Below are 21899 nucleotides of genomic sequence, written 5' to 3'. Positions count from 1 at the left end.
CTGACATGGGGCTGGAACTCATGAACTGTCAGATCGTGACCTGACCTGAAGTTAACCAGCTGAGCCATCCAGGTGTCCCTGGAGTTATGGACTTTATTGCAGTTGAGACTGGTATAAAACTTTTGCCAAGTTGTTGGCATAGAATCTATGACCTATAGATTCTAAGGTCATATCCTTTTGATGTCCTTTGAGGTGAATTACAGCTACCTCCTTAGGTAGGTGTACAGTCTCAAGAAGAGTAATAATTTGGGGGCCATGTTTGATTAGAGAGTGATGGCTTGATTATAATCCCCTTTTCTTCCAAATCGCTCTGTGGTCATGTAGGACTAGGAAGGCCTATTTAGAGTCAGTAAAGATAATAATTTTGAGGCCCTTTGCCAATTGTAAAGCATGAATGAGTGATATTAACTCTGCTTTTTGGGCAGGTGTATTTGCCTGGAGGGCTTTGGACTCCACAGTCTGAGTTAGACTGACTTTAGCATACCCAGCTTTTCTTATCCTTTTTTCTGTGAAACTACTGCCATTAGAAACTACTGCATTTTCAATAGGGAAATCTCAACTCTGATTGGCTAGAATAAACAAGATCAATAATCTCTGAGCAGTCATGTTCTAACACAGAAGTATGATGATCTGGCTCAGGCAAAGAGTATCTGGGTTTAAAATTTGATAAGTTTTATTTCAGATGTATCTCTAAACATAGTCTGTATTTAGTAAGTTGACCTCCCTTCATCCATTGGTAGCCTTTGGGTCTCTAAGACATTCTGGACCTGATGTAGAGTCATTACTGTCAGGGACTGTCACATAGTAAGTTTTGAGGCTTCTTCGACCTCAAAATTGAGGTTAAAGCCTCTATTTGCAACTGGACATCAAAAGAGGTAGTCCCTGGGACAAATGTGACTAAGGAATAAAACCATCAAGAAGCCTTCTTTGTTTGAGGCCCAGCCTTAACAGTATCCTAATTATGAGGAATCATTGCTAGAGTTTCCTCTAGCAGTGTAGGCTTATGAGGAGGAATGGGCCTATTCAGACGATCATCATCCAATATGTCCAGAGGAGATTTATTAACCTGGTTGGTGGTTAGACACATTCTGCAAGAGGCCCTAAGGTCCAGATCCTGATTTAGGGCCATAAAAGCCTGGACACAGGGGGCTTCAGTCCATTTGTCCTGCTTCTTGCATAAGAGATATAACCAATAGATCCTACTAAGGCCATGGAGTGTTACAGAATATCAGTCCTTTCCTAAATTTTGCAATCTGAATTGTTTCCAGTGGGTTAAAAGGCATTCCAAGAGAATCCTTGGGGACTGAAGAAGCTCCCATGCTCCTAGAAAAGCAAAGAGGGTCCACTACCAAAATTTCCCCCTGACTCCCAGGTGGCATCCCACGCAAGATATGTCAAAGGTTCTGGGTGTCCAAAGTGACCTGCGGCATCCCTGGAATGAAAATTGCTATTGATTACCATACTCCTTTGCCTTGAAGGCAGTGCTGCCCTAAAAAGCCCTGTGAAAGGCCCTGTGGAAGTGATGCTAGTGTCCTCTGCTTCCCCATTGCCTCTTAGGCTACAAATGGGTGTCTGGCATATGGACCACAATACTGTGCCATGCCTTGAAAGCTGTGCCTTAAAGAACATGCCGTGAAGGCCATGCTTTAGTTGACCTTGCCTTGACAAGAATGCTGTGAAGGCCCTGCTTTAGTTTGACTTGCCTTGAGGAACCTGCCGCTTTTAACCCATGAAAAACACTAAAGTTTTACAAGGGGAAATTACCCAGTTTTGTAGTTCAAGTAGTTAGTTGGGAGAACAGTAAAGAAAGAAATCCATCATGGTCTAAGCGACATTCCAACACATGGAGTCTTTACAGCCAACTTCTCCAGGAGACAGTCCTCAGTTGGTCTTTAATTCAATCGGGTACTGGTTTCGGCTGGCTCTGAGTGGACATTTTGCAGCCAGACCAGAGATACGGAGATATGGAGAAGATCACCTGAGACCAGTGAGGAGGGAACCTCACACAGGAGTCCTAAGATGGCAGCCATGCTAGTCGCTTGGGTGGCTGTCCCGTGCCCAAGACAGGCAGCTTTGCATAAGGACAGAAATAAAGAGAGGGCATCAAGTTTCTGGGTCTTATTACCATTCCATGCCATGCCATGGTACTAACTTCCAGCCAAAAGGTAGGCTTTCTCCTCCCTGTAGAGTAGCCACGGGCTAGAGGATTGCAGCCTGAGTAATTGACTTGAAAGTGTTCCAATAAGACTATGCTCTTTGAAAAGCCCCTGAAATGAAAGTAAAGGAAAAGAGAAAATACCAAGTTGGTACTGAGGCTCAGAGTCCAGATGAGAAGGCTCAGTCCCATGTTGGACACCAAATGATGTGAAAAATGGGGTTAGGAGCCCAAGAAAGAATTTTTGAGCCATTTTTGGTGCAAAAAGGTGGTTTTATTAAACCACCACAGGACCTGTGGGCAGAAAGAGCTGCACTGGGGATGCAACCGGGGAAAGATTATATGCTTGCAAGTTGGGAGGGGGTTAGGGATAGGGTAAGTCTCTGGCTTTAAGGACCTTGAGGGACTAGTTGCTGTTAGGGAAAGGTCATTCGTTACTATTTAGTAAAAAGCTCAGTTATGAGACCCTTCAGATGTATGTCAGGGGGCCATAAACTTGGAGTGTGTATGATTGCCAACATATATCTTGTTGGGCGGGGGTAGAGATAAAGGAATTTCTACATGTTAAAGTAGACTTATGGGTTCCTAGGAGGTTGGGCTAAGATTGCCTTTTGCCCTTAGCACAGTGTCAACATCAAGGCTGCTGAGTTTGCAGACGAAGGTCACTCTGCCTATCTCAGGGACTTGTCAATGTGCTGTAAGTTGAAAGGAAGTTTAATTTTCTTCTTTTGCCTTTGTTTGCCACATCAGTTATTGTTGCGTATGATGTTTGGCTTAAAATTTTCAGTCTTTTCACCATAGGTACATATTAATCTTCCAGTTGGAGAAGAAGGGAAATTAAAAGAAAAAAACCAAAAATGTTATGAACAAAACAGAGGAGAAATTTCTTCCTATGACCTCTGCAACTCCACTCTTTCTGAGTTACCCTGCATTTCCTTGGTGACTCCTTTTGCTCTAGCTTCCTGACAAAATTGAGGCCACTGTGTTGATTCAGATAAAGAATTATGGACCTGTAACTCAGTTGATACAAATATCACTTCTGTGGCTAAAATGTGCTTCTCGTTTTATTAGATGTCAGGGATTAATGAACAATACTTACTTCCAATTCAAATAGACGTTTCTCTGAGAAATGTAACGTAGAAGAGATGATTAAGTCCACAGTTTAGAGGGAGTCCCCTCATGCTGGCAGATGAGCCTCTCTGCCTGCCTGGCTCTGATCAGCCTTTTGGCTTTTACTTTGTCATCTGCTGTATCTGCAGTCATTGCTGCTCCTTTATAGCCAGTCCCTGGAGGTGTGGAAATGCCAGTTGAGCACAGGGTTCTAGCAGCAGTGAGCCCTGGAAAATTTATAAGCCGTGTGCTCATGAAAGCAGATGTTCCCAGCCAAATCCATACTGTCCTCTGCAAAACTGGAGGGCAGGTTTCTTTCCTCATAGCAGATGAAGCAACTGAATCACAAAGGGCTCTGGCTGAGAACTTGAAAGGGTTTCCGCTGTTCACAGGTGTTTGCAGAAGCTTATTATCCTGCAATTTTGGGAGAAAACAGTGTTTTTGTTGTTGCTGTTTTATTTTATTTATTTTTTTGCTGACCAAAGAGGCTTTGGCAAACACTGAGTTGTGTGAAAGGAAGAAGGCTTTGTCCTAGCCACATTGTTTGCTGAGTACTGGGGAAACCAGTTGAATGAGCCGCCAGCTCTGTCCAAAAGGAGCCCCAGTCAATTGGAGGAATGTCAGAGCACACATTAAAACAGGGTGTAGCAGAGATAGATGCACACTGAGGAGAGCTGCTGGGGAGTCAGAGTTAGAAATTCAGATGAGGTTTTAGACTTATGATTTGATGTAAACACTAAATTCAGTAGTAGTTGTGGGTCGCTCTGATTGGATGGGGGTGCCATCAAACATGGGACATTTGGGTGGGGGCTGGTGGCATGGGTGGTGAAAGAATTCACCCAAGGCAGAACAGAAGAGAGAAAAGTTTATTAAATACACCACAAGGGAGGGGCACCTGGGTGGCTGAGTCGGTTAAGTGCCCAGCTCTTGATTTTGGCTCTTGATCTCAGGGTTTGTGAGTTCAATCCCCACACTGGGCTCTGTGCTGACAGTGTAGAGCCTGCTTGGGATTCACTCTCTCCCTCTCTCTCTGCCCCTCCCCCACTTGCACTCTCCCTCTCTCTCTCAAACTAAATAAATAAACTTAAATTAAAAAAAAATACACTGCAAGGGAGTGGTTGGGCAGGACAGCAAAGGAGAGACTGTCTGTGGGGAGGTGTTGGTGAGGGGCCACAGTTAAAGGGCGGAGTGAGGGAGTATGGGACTTTTGGAATTTTCCCTTTTTTGGTAATCTTAGGAACTGTGCCTGGTTGTAACTGGTCAGTTAGAGCCTATGGTGAGTTGCTTAATGAGCCCGTTTCCATTGCTTGTTTGCACTCAGCTTGGTGGTCACTGTGGGCCCTTTTACCTTGATCAAGTTTCATTGCTCAAGCCTGTTGCATAAAAGTGGCCTCTACAATAGTCAGTATTCAGCTATAAGAATGTTTTATGGCTTAACTATCCTTAATACAAAAACAAGATATAAAAGGGAAATAAGCACAACTATTCACACTTTTTAAAAGAAGGGTGCCTTTTTAGGTGCCTGACTGGCTTAGTCAGTGGAGTGTTGACTTAGTGGAGTGAGTGTATCTCAGGGTTGGAAATTCAAGCCCCATGTTGGGTGTAGAGTTTACTTAAAAACAAAATTTTTATTTTTATTTATTTTTTATTTTTATTTGAGAGAGAGAGAGAGCAAGCATGAGTGGGGGAGAAGGGGAGAGAGAGAGAGAGAGAGAGAGAGAGAGAGAGAGAGAGAGAGAGAGAATCTCAAGTAGGCTCCAAGCTCAGCACAGAGGTCAATGCGGGGCTTGATCCCACGACCCTGGGATCATGACCTGAGCCTAAATCAAGAGTTGGTCGCTCACCCGACTGAGCCATCCAGGTGCCCCAATACATAAAATCTTTAAAAAAAAAAAAAAAGTGCTTTTTATTTTTAATAACACAAGAAACATAGTTGTAACAGCAAAATACTACAGAAATACATCAGGTATATACAATAAAAGCTCATTTTGGGGGTGCCAGTTAAGTGTCCAACTCTTGATTTCAGCTCAGGTCATGATTTCATGGCTCATGAGATGGAGCTTCAGGTCGGGCTCTGTCTCGGCAGTGCAGATCCTGTTTGGGACTCTCTCTGCCCTTCCCCCGCTCATGTGTGTGCTCACACTCTATCAAAAAATAAATAATATAAAATAAGCATTGAAAAAAAGTTCATTCTTACTATCCCTACCCTCCAGTTCAGTGTATTCCCTAAAGCTATTCCCAGTACTTGATTTTGCCTTTCTGCAATTGTGTGTGCCTTTGTGTGTAGAAGTACACACTTACTGCTACAAATCATCAGCTGTCTAATCGGAAGCATCAGTTTTTCTGGGAGTCCTTTCTTGTACTTAATTGACATTGTTTATCATAAATTTAGTAAATAAGGGAAGTCTGTTTTATCAAAACTCATGCAAACACCTACACATTTGCATGTTAATAGTAATACATTCTGTCAACAAACCCACCTCAGTAGTAGTAGAATTTCAGTGGCCTTTACTCAGACTATCTACTACAGGAGCTTCTCAAGTTCAGCAAAATCTCACATCTTTATTATTTTTGATATGACTTTTCAGTTGTCTCTGACAACTGACAGAATTCATTCATTAATCTAATTTGAAGATTTTTATTCTCAGACTACTTTTGTCATACAAAAGTTTGTGATGGTGAGTTAACTAGTTTCTTAGCTTTTTAGTTCTTTTTTTTAATGTTTTTTTTTTTTTTTTCTTTTTGAGAGAGAGAGAGAGAGAATGAGTGGGGGAGAGGCAGAGAGAGAGGGAGACACAGAATCTGAAGCAGGATCCAGGCTCTCAGCTGTCAGTACAGAGCCTGACACAGGGCTTAAAGCTATGAACTGCAAGATCATGACCTGAGCTGAAGTTGGAGGCTCAACTGACTGAGTCACCCAGGCGCCCCAGCTTTTTAGTTTTTTAGGACGTAGGATTACATAGTTGGCCCCTAGGGCTTAGGCTACTGTCTGCACAGGATTTTATAATTAAATTTTGTTGGAGTCCAAAAGGAATGCTTTCAAGAAATTCTAAATTAAGGGCCAGAGCAATTAGCCATCCTGGTGGCTTTGGGATATGGCTAAACTCAGGTGTACTTCTGAATAGACACAGGGAAACATTTCAGGCTGCTAAGGCAGCACACACAGTGCATGACTTTAATCTCTGCCTCCTTAAACCAGCCTCCTAGTACTGACTGCACTTCCCTGAGAGAGAGTGATGAACCTTGTCCTTGAAACATAAACATATCCTTGAACTTAACCAAGCTGTGTGTGCTTATTAAAATGCCCATCTGGGGGCGCCTGGGTGGCTCAGTCGGTTGGGCGACTGACTTCAGCTCAGGTCATGATCTCGAGATCAGTGAGTTCCAGCCCCATGTCGGGCTCTGTGCTGACAGCTCAGAGTCCGGAGCCTGTTTCAGATTCTGTGTCTCCCTCTTTCTGACCCTTCCCCGTTCATGCTCTGTCTCTCTGTCTCAAAAATAAATAAACGTTAAAAAAAAAAAAAATGCCCATCTGTTTCTAGCTACTCTTTTTTTTTTTTTTTTTTTTTTTTTTGATAGAGCGTGCCTGCATGTGTGAGCAGGGCAGGGGCAGAGGGAGAAGGAGAGAGAGAATCCTAAGTAGGCTCCATACCCAACACAGGGCCTGACGTGGGGCTCGATCTCACAACTGTGTGATCACGACCTGGACCAAAATCAAGAGTTGGATGCTTAACTGACTAAGTCACCCAAACACCCCAACACCTTTTTTTTTTTTTTTTAAGATTTTATTTTTAAGTAATCTCTACACCCAACAGGGGGCTCGAACCCCCAACCCCAATTTCAAGAGTCTGTTGCTCCACCAACTGAGCCAGCGAGGTGCCTCTGATTCTAGCCACCCTTGCTCCGTTCCTTCAGTGGGTTCACTTCCCTTCGGGTAAAATCTAAACTCCTTAACAAGGTTCTTGCTCACCTTTCCAGCCCATCTTCTCTCACATCATGCACTACCTCCCACCATTCCAAATCAGCGTGTACTTCCCAAGACTTGCCTTTATTTCTTGGCTTCCTCTGGGACTTTGTACTTGCGTACCTTTTGCCTATTCATTTGCCTTGAGGTGTCATCTTCTCTGGTAACCTTATCTAGGTTTTTCCCTGGTACCCCAGGTAGCTCTTATTCATTCTAGTCCCTTGAGGTTCTTAAATTCTTGAATAAGTGGCATGCATACCTGCATAACTTGCTCAGCTGACCCTTCCTCAGTTTGAGAACTTTGGTGTTTGAGGAAAGGATGTGATCTGAACTGCTATCAATATTTTCCTGCTGCTGCTATTATTGTTTTATCCTTCTCTAAGACTGGAAACTATAATCACTGAGCTTTAATATAAATTAAAATGGTTTGTTTATTATACATCCTTCTTTTTCTATATTTTATTTCTTTAATACCCAGTCTTTATAGTCTAGCAGTCCTGTTAGGTTTTACTTTGAGAAGTACCTCTTATTCTTTTGAAAAGTAATCGTTTATTTATACTTCATTACCAAATGCTTGTTTTTAACTTACTTTATAAATTTTTAATTTGTGTGACTTTAATAGCCACCCAGTCAGCATAAGAAAATACTGGGTGTGTGCTTACTCAGTCTTTGCTTCCTCCTCCTATTTTATTCATAGGCTGGAATGTGCTTTTCTGCTTTTTAGTTGCCAGTTTCTCAATTTAGAATAAATTAGTTTACAAGAGGAAATCTTTATACTCGCAGAAGAGGCTACAGCTGAGGTGAACTATCAGCTCTAAGAGTCTCTTAACCCAGGTGTCTAAGTTTCTTTCATTGAATAAATATTTAGTAAGCACCTACTATGTGTCAGGGATGATATAGGTATTTGAGATACCTTAGGGACCAAAATCAGTTTAAATAAATGTAAGCTTATAGAGCTTACACTCTAGCAGACATAGACAGAAAATAATATACATCGTATATTAGTAAACTCCATAATCTGTTAGAAGGTTACAGGTTCTATGGGGAAAAACACAGTAAGAGGAATGAAATGTGGTGGGGGTGGTGATAGGTGGCAGACAGTGATTTAAAATGGGGGGTCAGGATATACCTAATTGAAAAGGTAACTTTTATTTTATTTATTTTATTTAAAAAAAATTTTTTTTTCAACGTTTATTTATTTTTGGGACAGAGAGAGACAGAGCATGAACAGGGGAGGGGCAGAGAGAGAGGGAGACACAGAATCGGAAACAGGCTCCAGGCTCTGAGCCATCAGCCCAGAGACTGACACGGGGCTCGAACTCACGGACCGTGAGATCGTGACCTGACTGAAGTCGGACGCTTAACCGACTGCGCCACCCAGGCGCCCCGAGAAGGTAACTTTTAAACTAAAAGTTTACCCACAGGGGTGCAGGGACAAGAGCTTCTGTGAAGAGGGAGCCCACTTGCAGTGAGGGAGGCTGCAGTGAAGCAAACCAAGGGCAGGGAAATAGGAGGCGGTCAGCAGAGGAAGAGGAGAAAGCCAGATCATGCAGGCCCACAGGCCATGGTGAGGACTTAAGGTTTTCACTTGGAGTGAAATTACAGAACTTTAAACAGAGGAGTATATCCCTAAAAACTTCATCTACTACATCTTGAGTTAGTCACCTCTTACTCTGAAATTTGTTTGTTTTGGCTTTCACATATTTTAAAAATGCAAATGTACTTTTAAAACCAGTTGCCTCTGCATGTATTTGGCTATGATTAATGATTAAGGCTACTGCACATTAATTTGTCCATGTAGGGTCCTGCTCCCCCAGCGGAGGATATCTCCATGAAGGAAGAGAACCTCTGCCAAGCTTTCTCTGATGCCTTGCTCTGCAAAATCGAGGATATTGATAATGAGGACTGGGAGAACCCTCAGCTCTGCAGCGACTACGTTAAGGATATCTACCAGTATCTAAGGCAGCTTGAGGTGAGTGGGCCTCTGGGTGTTGGTCGTGCAAGCAATGTGGAATTCACCACACAGCTGGGAAGGAAATGAGGTCAGCTTTTTAAACTTTTCATTCCGTCACCAGGTTCTGCAATCCATAAATCCACGCTTCTTAGATGGAAGGGAGATAAACGGACGCATGCGCGCCATCCTGGTGGACTGGCTGGTGCAAGTCCACTCCAAGTTCAGGCTGCTGCAGGAGACCCTGTACATGTGCGTCGCCATCATGGATCGATTTTTACAGGTGAGTGTGGCTTCAGGGACTGTAGCAGTGTGCACTGGAATTGCATTGTGCAATACCAAAGGGTGGTACCTTGAAGAAAAGACCCAAAGTCACTTTGTGAGAAACCGAGGAACTTCATGTGCCAGAAGGGAAAGTAGCCAAGTGGTCAGACCTCTGGTGATGCTGACCAGTGCTGGGCGTTTGTGTCAGGTCAGCCTGCGGAGAAATGCTGGGGGCCCCAGGGAGGGAGACGCTGCATTGCCAGTCATTCATCAGAGGAAACATACCAACAGGAGGTCTGAAGGTCAGCCCAAGCCTGTGGTGCCTTTGCATCTTGGTTTTCCGGGTCTGCTTAATCGATTTTGTAATTTGGTGCTCTCTGTTGTTAAGTTTCCTCATCTGCAAAATGAGGAATTTAGCTAGAGAATGTTGCAGTATCCAGCCAGCTGTTGCATGAATCGCTGTAGAAAGGAGAGGAGGCAGAATTTTTTAAAGGGGGATTGGGAGTATGTGTGGGGAGTATACTGAGTTATGGAGGTCTAAAGTAGAGGAATGTAAGAAATTAAGCTGAGAGGCAGGAGTGGTCATCAAAATAGGACACATCACCTGGTGTCCTAAAACCCTAACCAGTTAGAGGAAATGCCAGATAGAAAGCACTAGTGTTATCCATCAGGCAGTAGCCCTACTGCAGATAAGGATTTATGTATTTAAAGTTGACATTTATGATATAACTCAAGTACAAATTCTGCCCAGCAATACAGTAATAATTGTGTTTATTATAATGATGACCCTGAGATACCGCCAAATCCTACGAAACCATAGATTCAGTGGTTTGCATTATACATTCCTCATGGGGTAGGAAAGTAGTCAGATTTTAGGTAGATTTTAAAAAATGAGAGTTGAAGCAAGAAAAGCGAAATCCCAGTTTAAAAGATGGGGCGCCTGGGTGGCGCAGTCGGTTAAGCGTCCGACTTCAGCCAGGTCACGATCTCGCACTCTGTGAGTTCGAGCCCCGCGTCGGGCTCTGGGCTGATGGCTCAGAGCCTGGAGCCTGTTTCCGATTCTGTGTCTCCCTCTCTCTCTGCCCCTCCCCTGTTCATGCTCTGTCTCTCTCTGTCCCAAAAATAAATAAATGTTGAAAAAAAAAAATTTAAAAGAAAAAGAAGGGACGCCTGGGTGGCTCAGTCGGTCGAGGGTCCGACTTCGGCTCAGGTCATGATCTCGTGGCTCCCTCAGTTTGAGCTGCATGTCAGGCTCTGTGCTGATAGCTCAGAACCTGGAGCCTGCTTTGGATTCTGTGTCCTCCCTCTGTCTCTCTCTGCCCCTCCTCTGCTCATGTTCTGTCTCTCTCTGTCTCAAAAATAAATAAATGTAAAAAAAACAACAACAAAAAAAACTTTAAAAGAAAAAGAAAATGAAGGGAAACACTCAGACCCTGGACTGAGATTTCCCCTGACTCTGAAGCATCTTTGAAGATACCTCAGGTTGAATAATGGTAATTATTTTGGTAATGAATGATTAAGGAAATGTTTGAGATAGCCCCTTCCACATCCCTAGGCATCCATTATTTAACCCTGCTTTTTGGCTTGACCTTATCTTGATGCAGACTGTGTGGAGTGCCGTGTTGGGACTTCCCCCAGATGTTCAAGCCAGGATGATGAGACTGGAGCACAGACCAGGAGCTCGGTTCTCAGGCTTATTTCTTCCCTACTGAGAAGTTGAGTGAACTTGGGCTAGTGTCTGAATCTCTTCTTAGCCCATCTCTTTGTATGTGGAGAAAAATACATATACTTCCTAGGATTTTTGCGAGGATTCAGTGAGGTGATTACTGAAATCTTTACACTGTGCTCAGCACAGAGTGAATACTCAGTAATCTCTACACCCACTGTGGGGCTTGAACCCACAACCCTGAAATCAAGAGTCACATGCTCCACCTAGTGAGCCAGCCAGGAGCCCCTGATGGTACCTGCAATTAACACACAGGTTACCTGTGCTCGTAAGAGGGGGATGAGGAGAGACGATGTGTACTTCTGCAGGACGTGATTCGCTCTCACTTTCTTCCCCCCAGTGCCCCAGTCCTCTGGTTGGACATGACTTTTGACACCTTCTTCTTCAATTAGGTTCAACCGGTTTCCCGTAAGAAGCTTCAACTGGTTGGGATTACGGCTCTGCTCTTGGCTTCCAAATATGAAGAGATGTTTTCTCCAAATATCGAAGACTTTGTTTACATCACAGACAATGCTTATACAAGCTCCCAAATCCGAGAAATGGAAACATTGATTTTGAAAGAACTGAAATTTGAGTTGGGTCGACCTTTGCCACTGCACTTCTTAAGGCGGGCCTCAAAAGCTGGGGAGGTAAGTGCCTCCGATTCCATATGAGACTTTATTTTCCCCCTGTTGTCTTATGCTAGAAACATTGATCCAATTAAAGGAAAACTTAAAAATTTATAGAAAACATGTTCTCATTAAGTCCTAATGTTTTATCTCCTCAATTCTTAAAAGACCTCATGCTCTGTGTTTTTGATATACTGTGGAATAGGGCACTTGCTGGGAAGGACGAGTGAATTGAGCGGATTTCAGCTCCTAGGCCTTCACCTGTGATTTTGCAAGACAGTGATAATAGCTGTGCTTCTTCCTCTCTGGGCTATTCAATCCTAGGTCGATGTGGAACAGCATACTTTAGCCAAATACCTGATGGAGCTGACTCTCATTGACTATGACATGGTGCATTATCACCCTTCGAAGGTGGCAGCGGCTGCATCCTGCCTGTCCCAGAAAGTTATAGGCCAAGGAAAATGGGTGAGTGTTGCGTTAAGAAGAAATTAGGTTATATTTTAGACCCTCTGGATATGAAAGGTCTTACCGTTTTCACCACAGTGTTGTTAAAGCAATTGTTAAAATCCAGAAGCCTAAAAGAAAGCTGCTTGGAATGCTTCAGACGTAGACTAGGTAAGCACACCATGGCACCCAGGTGCTAACTATACAGTTGTGAAGGCTGTGCATGGCTGCCTACAACTGGTATGCTAAGGTTTCTGGGATCTTTGGTTAAATGAAACCAGCAAGGCGTCAAGCATCTAAGACAAAAGCAGGGCCAAGGCCCAACTGATTGAGCCAGTAAAGGTAAAAAGGAGCCACTTTTAGGTTTATACAAGTAGTCAAACCTGCCAGCAATTGTGGTCCTTATCTCACGCACCAAAAGGGACAAGAACCAAAACGAAAGGGGCCAGGTGACTGCAGTGGGAGTCGTGGGATACCCTTTTGTGAAGGAGCCAACTCTAGACTGGTACTAAGCAGTTTTATCATCTGTAGTTGTGCCCCAAGAACAGCAGAACAAAAGCCTCCTCAGAGCCCAGGTGTTAAGAAACGGTCTCAAGATAGCCTCTTAGGGGAGATATGGAGGAGGGTGGGAGCCGCTCTTCCCAGCCTCCCTCCCCTCACATTCCAGGAGGATCACCAAGCATTCTGCCAAGACACATCAGCTGGGCTTCAGGCCTTTGCCTGGCCCTATGTGGCTGCCTGCAAGCTTGCCAGGACACCATGGCAGGGCTGTCCCTCCACACATTTGATGTAAGAAAGAAGGGGAATAAGAGAGAGAGAGTACGTATGTGTGCTTAGGTATTTCCTAATTAAAAAAAAAAAAAAAATACAGGAAGAATAGACCAGAAACTAATGGAAATGATACCTGTGGGGTTGGGTGGGAACAGGGTAGAAGGCTGGGGATGGGAGCAAGACTTGTGGTTGTAATTTTTTATCAGCCGTATACAATATAATGTAACTTTTTTGACTTCTGAACAATATGAGTGTTTATGCAAACCCTAACTGGAATTACACAGAAACAACAATGTCACCATATATCAAACTGGTAATAGAACACTGAGGGAAGAATTACTTTATCTGGTTAGATAAAACAAAGAACCAAAAGAGGTAACATACTTAAAGTTTACTTGGGAGATGTATTGTTAATAGTAATCTGTTATTATAATGGTGAAACTATTTAGGAATATTAGGGTAAAACAAACATTCAATGTTATTAAGGACTAAAATTTTCACAATAAGAAGAGGGATAATATTAACAATTAAAAACAAAGGAAAACCCCTATGACGTTAAATCTATTTTGGAAATATCGGTAAATTAATCATGAGAGGGCCCGGAAACAGTGATAACCCAGTAGCAATGATCATACCTAGTGCCCACATAATGGATACTAAGTACCATTACCCACTAGGAACTAGGCCACCTTTGAGAGATAGCTGCTCTCAGGGTTGGGGGAGAAGAAGTATAAGGTGAGCCTAGATCAGTTTGTAATAGACACCAAGCAAATTCTCAAGGATCAGTGGGGGTCACGTGAAAAGGACATAGGAACTGGTTTGAAAGGGCTCTTACTAAGTCTGAGCATTGTAAAGAATAGTGACAGGGGCGCCTGGGTGGCTCAGTCAGTTAAGCATCTGACTTCGGTTCAGGTCATGATATTGCAGTTTGTGAGTTCGAGGCCCGCGTCGGGCTCTGTGCTGACAGCTCAGAGCCTGGAGCCTGCTTTGGATTCTGTGTCTCCCTCTCTCTCTCTGCCCTTCCCCCGCTTGTGCTCTGTCTCTCTCTCTCTCTCAGAAATGAATAAATGTAAAAAAAAAAAAAAAATAGTGACAGTAATAGATTGTAACGCATTTTTAAAAAATGTTTATTTGTTGAGAGAGAGAGATGGAGGATGAGGCAGGCTCTGTGCTGACAACAGAGAGCCTAATAACAGGGCTCAAACTCATAAACTGTGATATGACCTGAGCTGAAGTCAGACACTTAACCAACTGAGCCACCAGGCGCCCTGATTGTAACACATTTTTAAAAATCCATGCATTTATAATGATACAAAAGAAAGAATGGAAGAGGGGCTCTTTATTATTATTATTATTATTATTATTATTATTATTATTATTTTATTTATTTATTTTTTTAATCAGGATACCAGCTAATTAAAGCAGAAAGAATGGTAGAGTTAGAAATCAAATTTTAGGGGTGCCTGGGTGGCTCAGTTGATGAAACCTCTGACCCTTGGTTTTGGCTCAGGTTGTGATCCCACAGTTCTTGAGATGAGCCCCTGTATCGGGCTCTGCACTGACAGCACGGAGCCTGCTTAGGAATCTCTCTCTCCCCCCTTGCCTGCTCGTGCACACACACACACACACACTCTCTCAAAATACATATTAAAATAAATAAATAAAATTTTATTTTTTTTATTTATTTATTTTTCTAAATTTTTTTTTTTCAACGTTTATTTATTTTTGGGACAGAGAGAGACAGAGCATGAACAGGGGAGGGGCAGAGAGAGAGGGAGACACAGAATCGGAAACAGGCTTCAGGCTCTGAGCCATCAGCCCAGAGCCTGACGCGGGGCTCGAACTCACAGACCGCAAGATCGTGACCTGGCTGAAGTCGGACGCTTAACCGACTGCGCCACCCAGGCGCCCCAAATAAATAAAATTTTAACCCCTAATGTAAAAACTGATTCAAGTGAGGATCAACTGATGCTCATATCATTAGGTGAGGTAATTTTGGAGGACGAGTCACATGGTCTCAAAATATCACCTCATAGGTATGTAATAATGCTGAAGAAAAACTGTACCTTTATGATAGGGGGTCTGCAAATTACCACCTTAACCTGGTGATCAAGCTTGGCATCACCAGTGGTAGGAGCGCCTGACTTGACCTATGTTCTGGTGCATTATTAGAAGTAATGCATTATCATCTCCATGAAATTCATGCCCCAGATGTTTGACACGAATCCAGTCATCAGGAAACCAGATTTAAATGTGGGATGTTCTAAAAGTAACTGGCCTAGGGCCTTCAAGTTGTCATTTAAAGCCAAGAAAATAGGAGTTGTTTTAAGTAAAAAACCCCCCAAAGATCAGATATACTGCATGTACCTTAATTGGACCTGGATCTAAAAAGACAAATCTATGAAAGATATTTTTGGAACAGTTGGAGAAATTTGAATATAGACTGTATTCTAGATGATACTATGGAAATGTTGATTTTTTTATGTGAAAAGCTTTGTGTCTAGATAGGAAAATACTATTTAGGGGATGTTTCTGAAGCATTTAGAAGTGATGTGTAATGGTGTCTGCAACTCATTGTCAAATAGTTCAAAAATTGTGTGTGAATACATACATACACAATTCTTGCTAAACCATTTGCAACTGAGTTAGCTGCAGACACCATGAGAGAGAAAACGAGAAAGTGGCAAAATGTTAATAGGTGAATCTGCACAAAAGATGTACAGATGTTCATTATATTATCTCATTTTTTCTGAAATAATTTGAAATTTTTTGAAATAAAAAACTTGAGGCAACAAGGCTGCTGGTACATGGATGATACAGGGTCCTGGTACCAGTGGCTCATTTTAGCTAAATTACTTTCCTCTGGGACATGTCTTCTTTGGGGTCTGAACCTACTAGCTCTAGGTCTCCTCGTTTTCTGGGAATTGACTTGAAAATGCCGGTGGTTGTGTGTTATTTCAGAATTAATCTTGCTTTGTTCTTTTTTTCTTTAAATTATTTTAGGATTGGGGCACATGGCAGCCTCAGTGGGTACAGCATGAGACTCTTGATCTCAGAGTTGTGGGTTCAAGCCCACATTGGGCAAGGAGCCTACCTTAAATTAATTAAAAAAAAAAATACGTTAGGAATAAGATTAAATTGTGATTGGGGCACCTGGATGGCCCAGTTAGTTGAGCATCTGACTCTTGATTTCAGCTCAGGTCATGATTCCAGGATTGTGGGATTGAGCCCTGTGTCATGTTCTACGCTGAGAGTGGAGCCTGCTTAAGATTCTCTCTCTCTGCCCCTCTCCCCTGCTCACGTGCACTCCCTCTCTCTCTCTCTTAAAAAGTAAGAAAGAAAAAGATTAAATTATGATTTATCTTCCCAATTAGATTGTGCATATGAGACAGATGTACTTTGGCTTTTAGAATTTTATCACAGAACTGAAATAAAGTTAGGTTACCTATCTTCACACATGATAGATCTTACTGTCAATCAACAACTGTCCTTTTGGTTGACCTTTGTTCTCCAGGAGGCTAGGTCACAAAGCCTCTACCCCTAGAGGCTTCTCTGCTCTCTGTTCTCCAGTGCTTAACTACACAGTGCCCAACGAGAGAATCCTGGGCAGTCTTTAGTTCTTCTGGATTTTGTAGACTAGATTGCTGCCCACGGCCTAATTTATTCTTAATAATGAACCTCTTTCCCTAACAATATGGGTATCAGCTCTGTCCAGCTCCCCACCAGCCACTGTCCAGTAGGGCTTTGATTGGGACCGGGGGGGGGGGGCGGTGGTGGTGGTGGTATGTGTGAGATGTGCTTGTCCCAGGTCTCTGCCATTACTCTGAAAGGGGCTTTCCTTTGTTGGGTTTTATTTTTACTCTGCCCCACTTTCCATCCCCCCACCCCCACCCCGGTGTGGTGATAGAAGCATGAAAGCTTTGTTACTTGGAGTACCCTACATACCCCTGCAACCTTTTTAAAAAAAATAATAATTATGGGAACTTTGTCGCTTGATTTAGCTGAAGTTGCACAGAGTCTTAATTTAGTCTTGCTCAGAGCCAGAGTCATCTTGCATTTACTGGCTGCTTTGCTGGTACAATGGTAGTGTTTAGGGCTGTTACTGAATTTTACAAAAGTAAGAATATCATTGTATAGCTTTTATGCAAGTGATAAGTGATGTTAGCATGTATAAGATGTGCTCTTCTAAAGAAGCGGAGGCTTTATCTTGCACCTTCTCTCTTCATTGTGTTCCAGAACTTAAAACAGCAGTATTACACTGGATACACAGAGAATGAAGTATTGGAAGTCATGCAGCACATGGCCAAAAATGTCGTGAAAGTTAACGAAAACTTAACGAAATTCATCGTAAGTACTCCTCCCTCAACCGTGGAAAGCATTAGATTATGGGTTTTGTGAATGAGAGTATGTGTACGTATGTGCGTTTGCGTTTTCATGTAAACGTAATATTGGCATATGTGAGAGTCTATTTTAGCACGAACTCTTTTCTAGTCCAGCAGGGGATGGAACATACTGACGTATCTGAAAAGCAGACTTTCTTCAAAACCAAGTAGCTAGGCTAACCAGGTCCAGGCCCCAGGTAGTCAGCCAGATGGCCATTCAGTGTGTCTCCCCACCTTGTCCCAGCATCCTGGGCAGGGCACTCAGCATCAGGGAAGGCGCTCCCCATGTCATCTGGGACAGCAAGGGCTCCGTGAAGACTCGGGTTTTGGGGTGGTATCACTCAGGGCCTTTGACCAGGATCTTTTGGCACAGTGACCAAATCATGGTGAAGAGGGAGGGGCAGGAAGCCCATTCAGAAAGCCTCCTCGGGGTCTGGTATCTGTCTCTGTGGGGCCCACCTGAGAGGAGGAGTCAGAGGAGATTGGGTACTGTCCTGTGCTTGTGTGATGCCGAGTATCACCACAGGTGTGGTGACAAAGAGCAAGGCATTTGTGCCAAGCATGTAGTTTCCTTGCATGTAGTTTCTGTATGATTTAGCACACCATGGAAGTGTGACATGTTTTCAGTCCTTAGGGTATTGTTGTCTGGCACCCGCTAAGCACTGGTTGCCACTTGCTTTTATTGCCAGTTTTTGCTGCCGGTCCTGGCAGACCTGTTCTGTCGTGATGGTGCTTAGGTATGATAAACACAGCTCCTACCTCCCAACCCTCTGGCAACATAGGAGAGAGAGCCTACTCCTTGGACCTTGACACCATTTATTCCTCCATCACCTGTGCTACCAGCTGGGCTTTATCCATTGCTAGGTATGGAAGGAAATTGTCGGATGCAACACATTATGACCTCAGAGCTCTAGCTGGTTTCAGTGATTCAGCATCATCACACTAGTTGGAGATTGTGGGTCTGGCCCTTAAATACTTGTGAATTAGACTAGGAACATGGTATAAGGTAGGGGGTCCTGATGCGTGCTTAATCACAGATGACTTCTGCAGGCCATCAAGAATAAGTATGCAAGCAGCAAACTCCTGAAGATCAGCACGATTCCTCAGCTGAACTCAAAAGCCATCCAAGAGCTTGCGTCCCCTCTGATGGGACGGTCCTAGGCTGCCATGGCCCTCGGGGAAGAGTGCTTCATTTGTGTGCTTTGACTTGCTGATTTGGAACTCTTCACTTTGTACATAGTTGTCTGGTCTATTTCATGAAACCTTTTCTTAGACCTATTTTCTAAATGTATATTGAGGAAAAATAAAGCTATTAATTTTTCTTCAGGTATCCTATGTGTATTTATTTGTGTATTCTATAGTGGAAAGAAGTCAGTGGAAGCTTGGGTTGACTAATTTCTTTTTGAGTTCTTATGAGAAGCATGTAAATTATTGCCTTTATGGCTTTGGGAAAGATCTTCCTGCCACTTTCTCAAATGGAAAAAACTAGAACTTGGCTTCAGTGAATGCTAACCCATTCTTAAACTTCTGAGATATAAAAAGATTCATGATGAAATTTGAAAACGGGAGGATAACTATGACCATTCCTTTTCAGAATGTACTCAACTATTTTCTCATTCCTATACAGGAACTCCTGGCCCACTGGGCTGAGGGCTACCAGAAGCAGCCCTCACAGTATGCCTCTCCTTCAAAGGCATGGTGGGGACCAGGAATGTCAGTCCTAAGGGGCCACCACTGGAAAACAAAAACGGGTCTGTGACACCTTGTTAATGTTGAAACTTGGAATGCATTTTCCTATTTCATGGGTTACTATTTGTTGTTTTTTTTTGGCGGGCAGTTGATCACATTTAGCATTATTCTCTAAGTGTGAATGCATTCGCAGTCTCCAACCACTAAAAACAAAACCAAAGCACATAAAATAAATGAGTGTCTTACAGCAACAACTTCCCAAACTATTAGCTCAGCACATGTTAATTGCTTTTTGAGAAAAAGGAGCTAGTCAAATACATTCGGGAAACATTGCAAACACATTACGATTCATAAAGGCTCGGAGAAGCTTTGCAGTAAACTCTTAACTCCGCCGTTCCCCAGTCCAGAGTGTGGTAAATGCTGCCTTCTGCGTGACAGTGAGATGTGCAGGTGCTGGTTCTGAGACTCAGCTGTGGCTTCTGGCTGCCCTGGGAGGCGAGCCTGGCTGGCTCCGGCTAGTGCTCACTTCCCACCCCTCTCCCTAGGCAGGCCGGGCCGCCTAAGTAAGTCTTTATGTGCGTGAGCACTTGGAGGAATGGGAGTCTTCTGTGTTAAAGTCCTAGTGTAAAGCTTTAGAAGTATCTCTCTTTGAGTGAGGCTCGTTCCCATGGCAGCCTTAGGCTGACTTGGGTCACACATGTGAATAGTAATGAAGTGAGACCCTGCGAGGAAGCTTTCGCTTCCCGGGGATGCTTGAGCTCCAGCTTCTCGTCAAGAAGAGATGGGTTTTGTAGACTATTCTGAGACATTTTATAGCTTCTTTATTACATATTTTGCTTAGTTAAATATTAAATACCCCGACTCAGGAAATTCCTATTTACAGGATGTCATAAAAAAAGACCTTTAAGATCCTTCCTATGTGCCATAGCAGGCATCCAAAACTAAAGTGTTATACTTATGAAATAAGAAATTACTACTGTAAAAGTACAAATCATAATATAAAAGCATTGCAACTAGAAAATGAGGTGACGGAACCATAGTATTTGAAGAGCACAGATGCTGAAGCTGCATCGCATGGGTCTGAGTCTACTTAGCAACTATGATCTCTGTGCCTTGTTTTTGTGTCTGTAACATGGGGGTAAGAGCATCTACCTCATAGTGTTGTAGTGCAAAGTAAAGTATGCCAAGCCCTTAGCAGTGTCTGGATGTGCTTGAATGTTAGTGGCTATTATTATAAGGAGGTGGTGGTCTTGGAATGAGATGGACATTGGGCATTCAAAGATAGGTTAGGCACAGCTCTTGCCTGTCAAAGCAATTTACAGGGGCATTTCGGTGGTTCACTCGGAAGCATCTGACTCTTGATTTCGGCTCAGGTTATGATCTCATTGTTTGTGGAATTGAGCCCCATGTCAGGTTCTGTGCTGACAGCATGGTTTCTGCCTGGGATTCTCTCCCCTCTCTCTCTACCTCTCCCCAGCTCGTGTGCCTGCTGTCTCTGAGAGAGAGAGAGTTTACAAATTTATAGCTGTCGAGTCCTGTTTGTGAGTTTTTCTTTTTTTTTAATTTTGGTTTTTGATTTTTGAGAAAAAGATATTGGAAGTTGAAAGGTTGACAATTAGACTATCAAGCTCTTTGTTATTTGCTTGATTGAAGACAAAGATGAAAAGCATGGGCATTGGGGTCAGATCAGGGGTCAATTGATGGGTTCCTCTACTTCAGAGCTGCATGACCTTGGGCAAGGTAGTGAACTGCACTGATCCTTCTCATTTGCTAAGTGGTTTTAGAGTAGTTCATGCTGGTTAGAGGGGGCGGGTGCAGTACTGTAGGCAGGAAAGGCATCAAGTAGTTGGTAAGAGTAAAAATAAGTTCCTAAATTCAGGAGCAACTGTGAAGACCAGCTAGGCCTCTGGAACGACACAAAACAAGGCAGGAAACGGAGTGATGTTGCAGAATGGCTCCCACTCTTTGACCATAAAAGTGAAAGGTGCCAGGAACATCATCAGGTTCTCCACCAAAGATGCATCCTGTACACACCGTACTCCCGAAACTGGACTCTGATCCCACCTGGAAATGAAGCCACTGTAAAAGTAGCAAGTAGAGGCAGGGCCAGCCTTTAGTCTGCCCAGCTTCACTCAGGAGGTCTGCGGAGTTCAGAGGGAGTCCGGAAGAGAAAAGATTTGGATTATGTGTAAGCCCTGCTCTGTGGCAAGTCAGTGATCGTCAGTTACATGGATGCATAGCCATGTTGTCTCGTACTTGTTCTTGTGGACATCTCTGCCTGGAAGGAGCCATGCCTGAAGGAGGAGGAAGATCTCTCCCTGGTGTCTGGGATAAGCTGCTCTCCACACCGAAACTAACTGCCCCCAGCAAGACTCTCCCAGCTTCCCTGGCGGTTGAGGCCACATGACTAAGTTCCAGCTGCTGGAACCTGAGTGGACATGGTATGTGCACTTTGGAAGGAATGTTCTTTCTTTATTTTGATGTTTACTTATTTTTGAGAGAGAGAGAGTGTGCAAGCAGGGGAGGGGCAGAGAGAGACACACACACACACAGAATCCAAAGCAGACTCGAGGCTCTGAGCTGTCAGCCCAGAGCCTGATGCAGGGCTCGAACTCACGAACCGTGAGATTGTGACTTGAGCTGAAGTCAGACGCTTAACCGATGGAGTCACCCAGGCACCCCACAAGGAATGTTCTTTAAAAAGGAAACTGTTGGGGTGCCTGGGTGGCTCAGTCGGTTGCGCATCCGACTTCAGCTCATGTCACGATCTCACGGTTCGTGAATTCGAGCTCCGTGTCAGGCTCTGTGCTGATAGCTCGGAGCCTGGAGCGTGCT

The 21899-nt window shown here is 43.5% G+C and overlaps 1 protein-coding gene across 3 annotated transcripts in view; it reads left to right on the top strand.

Annotated features, from left to right (window-relative positions):
- Nucleotides 1–20981, top strand: part of CCNB2 (cyclin B2) — a 29139-nt gene extending 8158 nt beyond the window's left edge. Inside the window, exons 4-10 of one of the 3 annotated variants that reach the window (XM_045059244.1) lie at nucleotides 9031–9201; nucleotides 9305–9463; nucleotides 11563–11799; nucleotides 12103–12243; nucleotides 17230–17340; nucleotides 19003–19126; nucleotides 20944–20981. In XM_045059244.1, coding sequence (XP_044915179.1) covers nucleotides 9031–9201; nucleotides 9305–9463; nucleotides 11563–11799; nucleotides 12103–12243; nucleotides 17230–17340; nucleotides 19003–19126; nucleotides 20944–20966 — 966 coding nt within the window. In that variant the 3' untranslated portion in view covers nucleotides 20967–20981. Of the gene's footprint in view, nucleotides 1–9030; nucleotides 9202–9304; nucleotides 9464–11562; nucleotides 11800–12102; nucleotides 12244–17229; nucleotides 17341–18425; nucleotides 18706–19002; nucleotides 20259–20943 lie in introns of those variants that run through there. The other 2 variants (XM_019832341.3, XM_003987096.5) reach the window with 2 other exon arrangements.
- Nucleotides 20982–21899: the final 918 nt, after the last annotated feature.

Source organism: Felis catus, chromosome B3, assembly GCF_018350175.1.
Source record: "Felis catus isolate Fca126 chromosome B3, F.catus_Fca126_mat1.0, whole genome shotgun sequence".
NCBI classification, from domain to species: Eukaryota; Metazoa; Chordata; class Mammalia; order Carnivora; family Felidae; genus Felis; species Felis catus.
The sequence above is the reverse complement of the archived record's forward strand: the minus strand, read 5'-3'. Positions and strand labels throughout refer to the sequence as shown.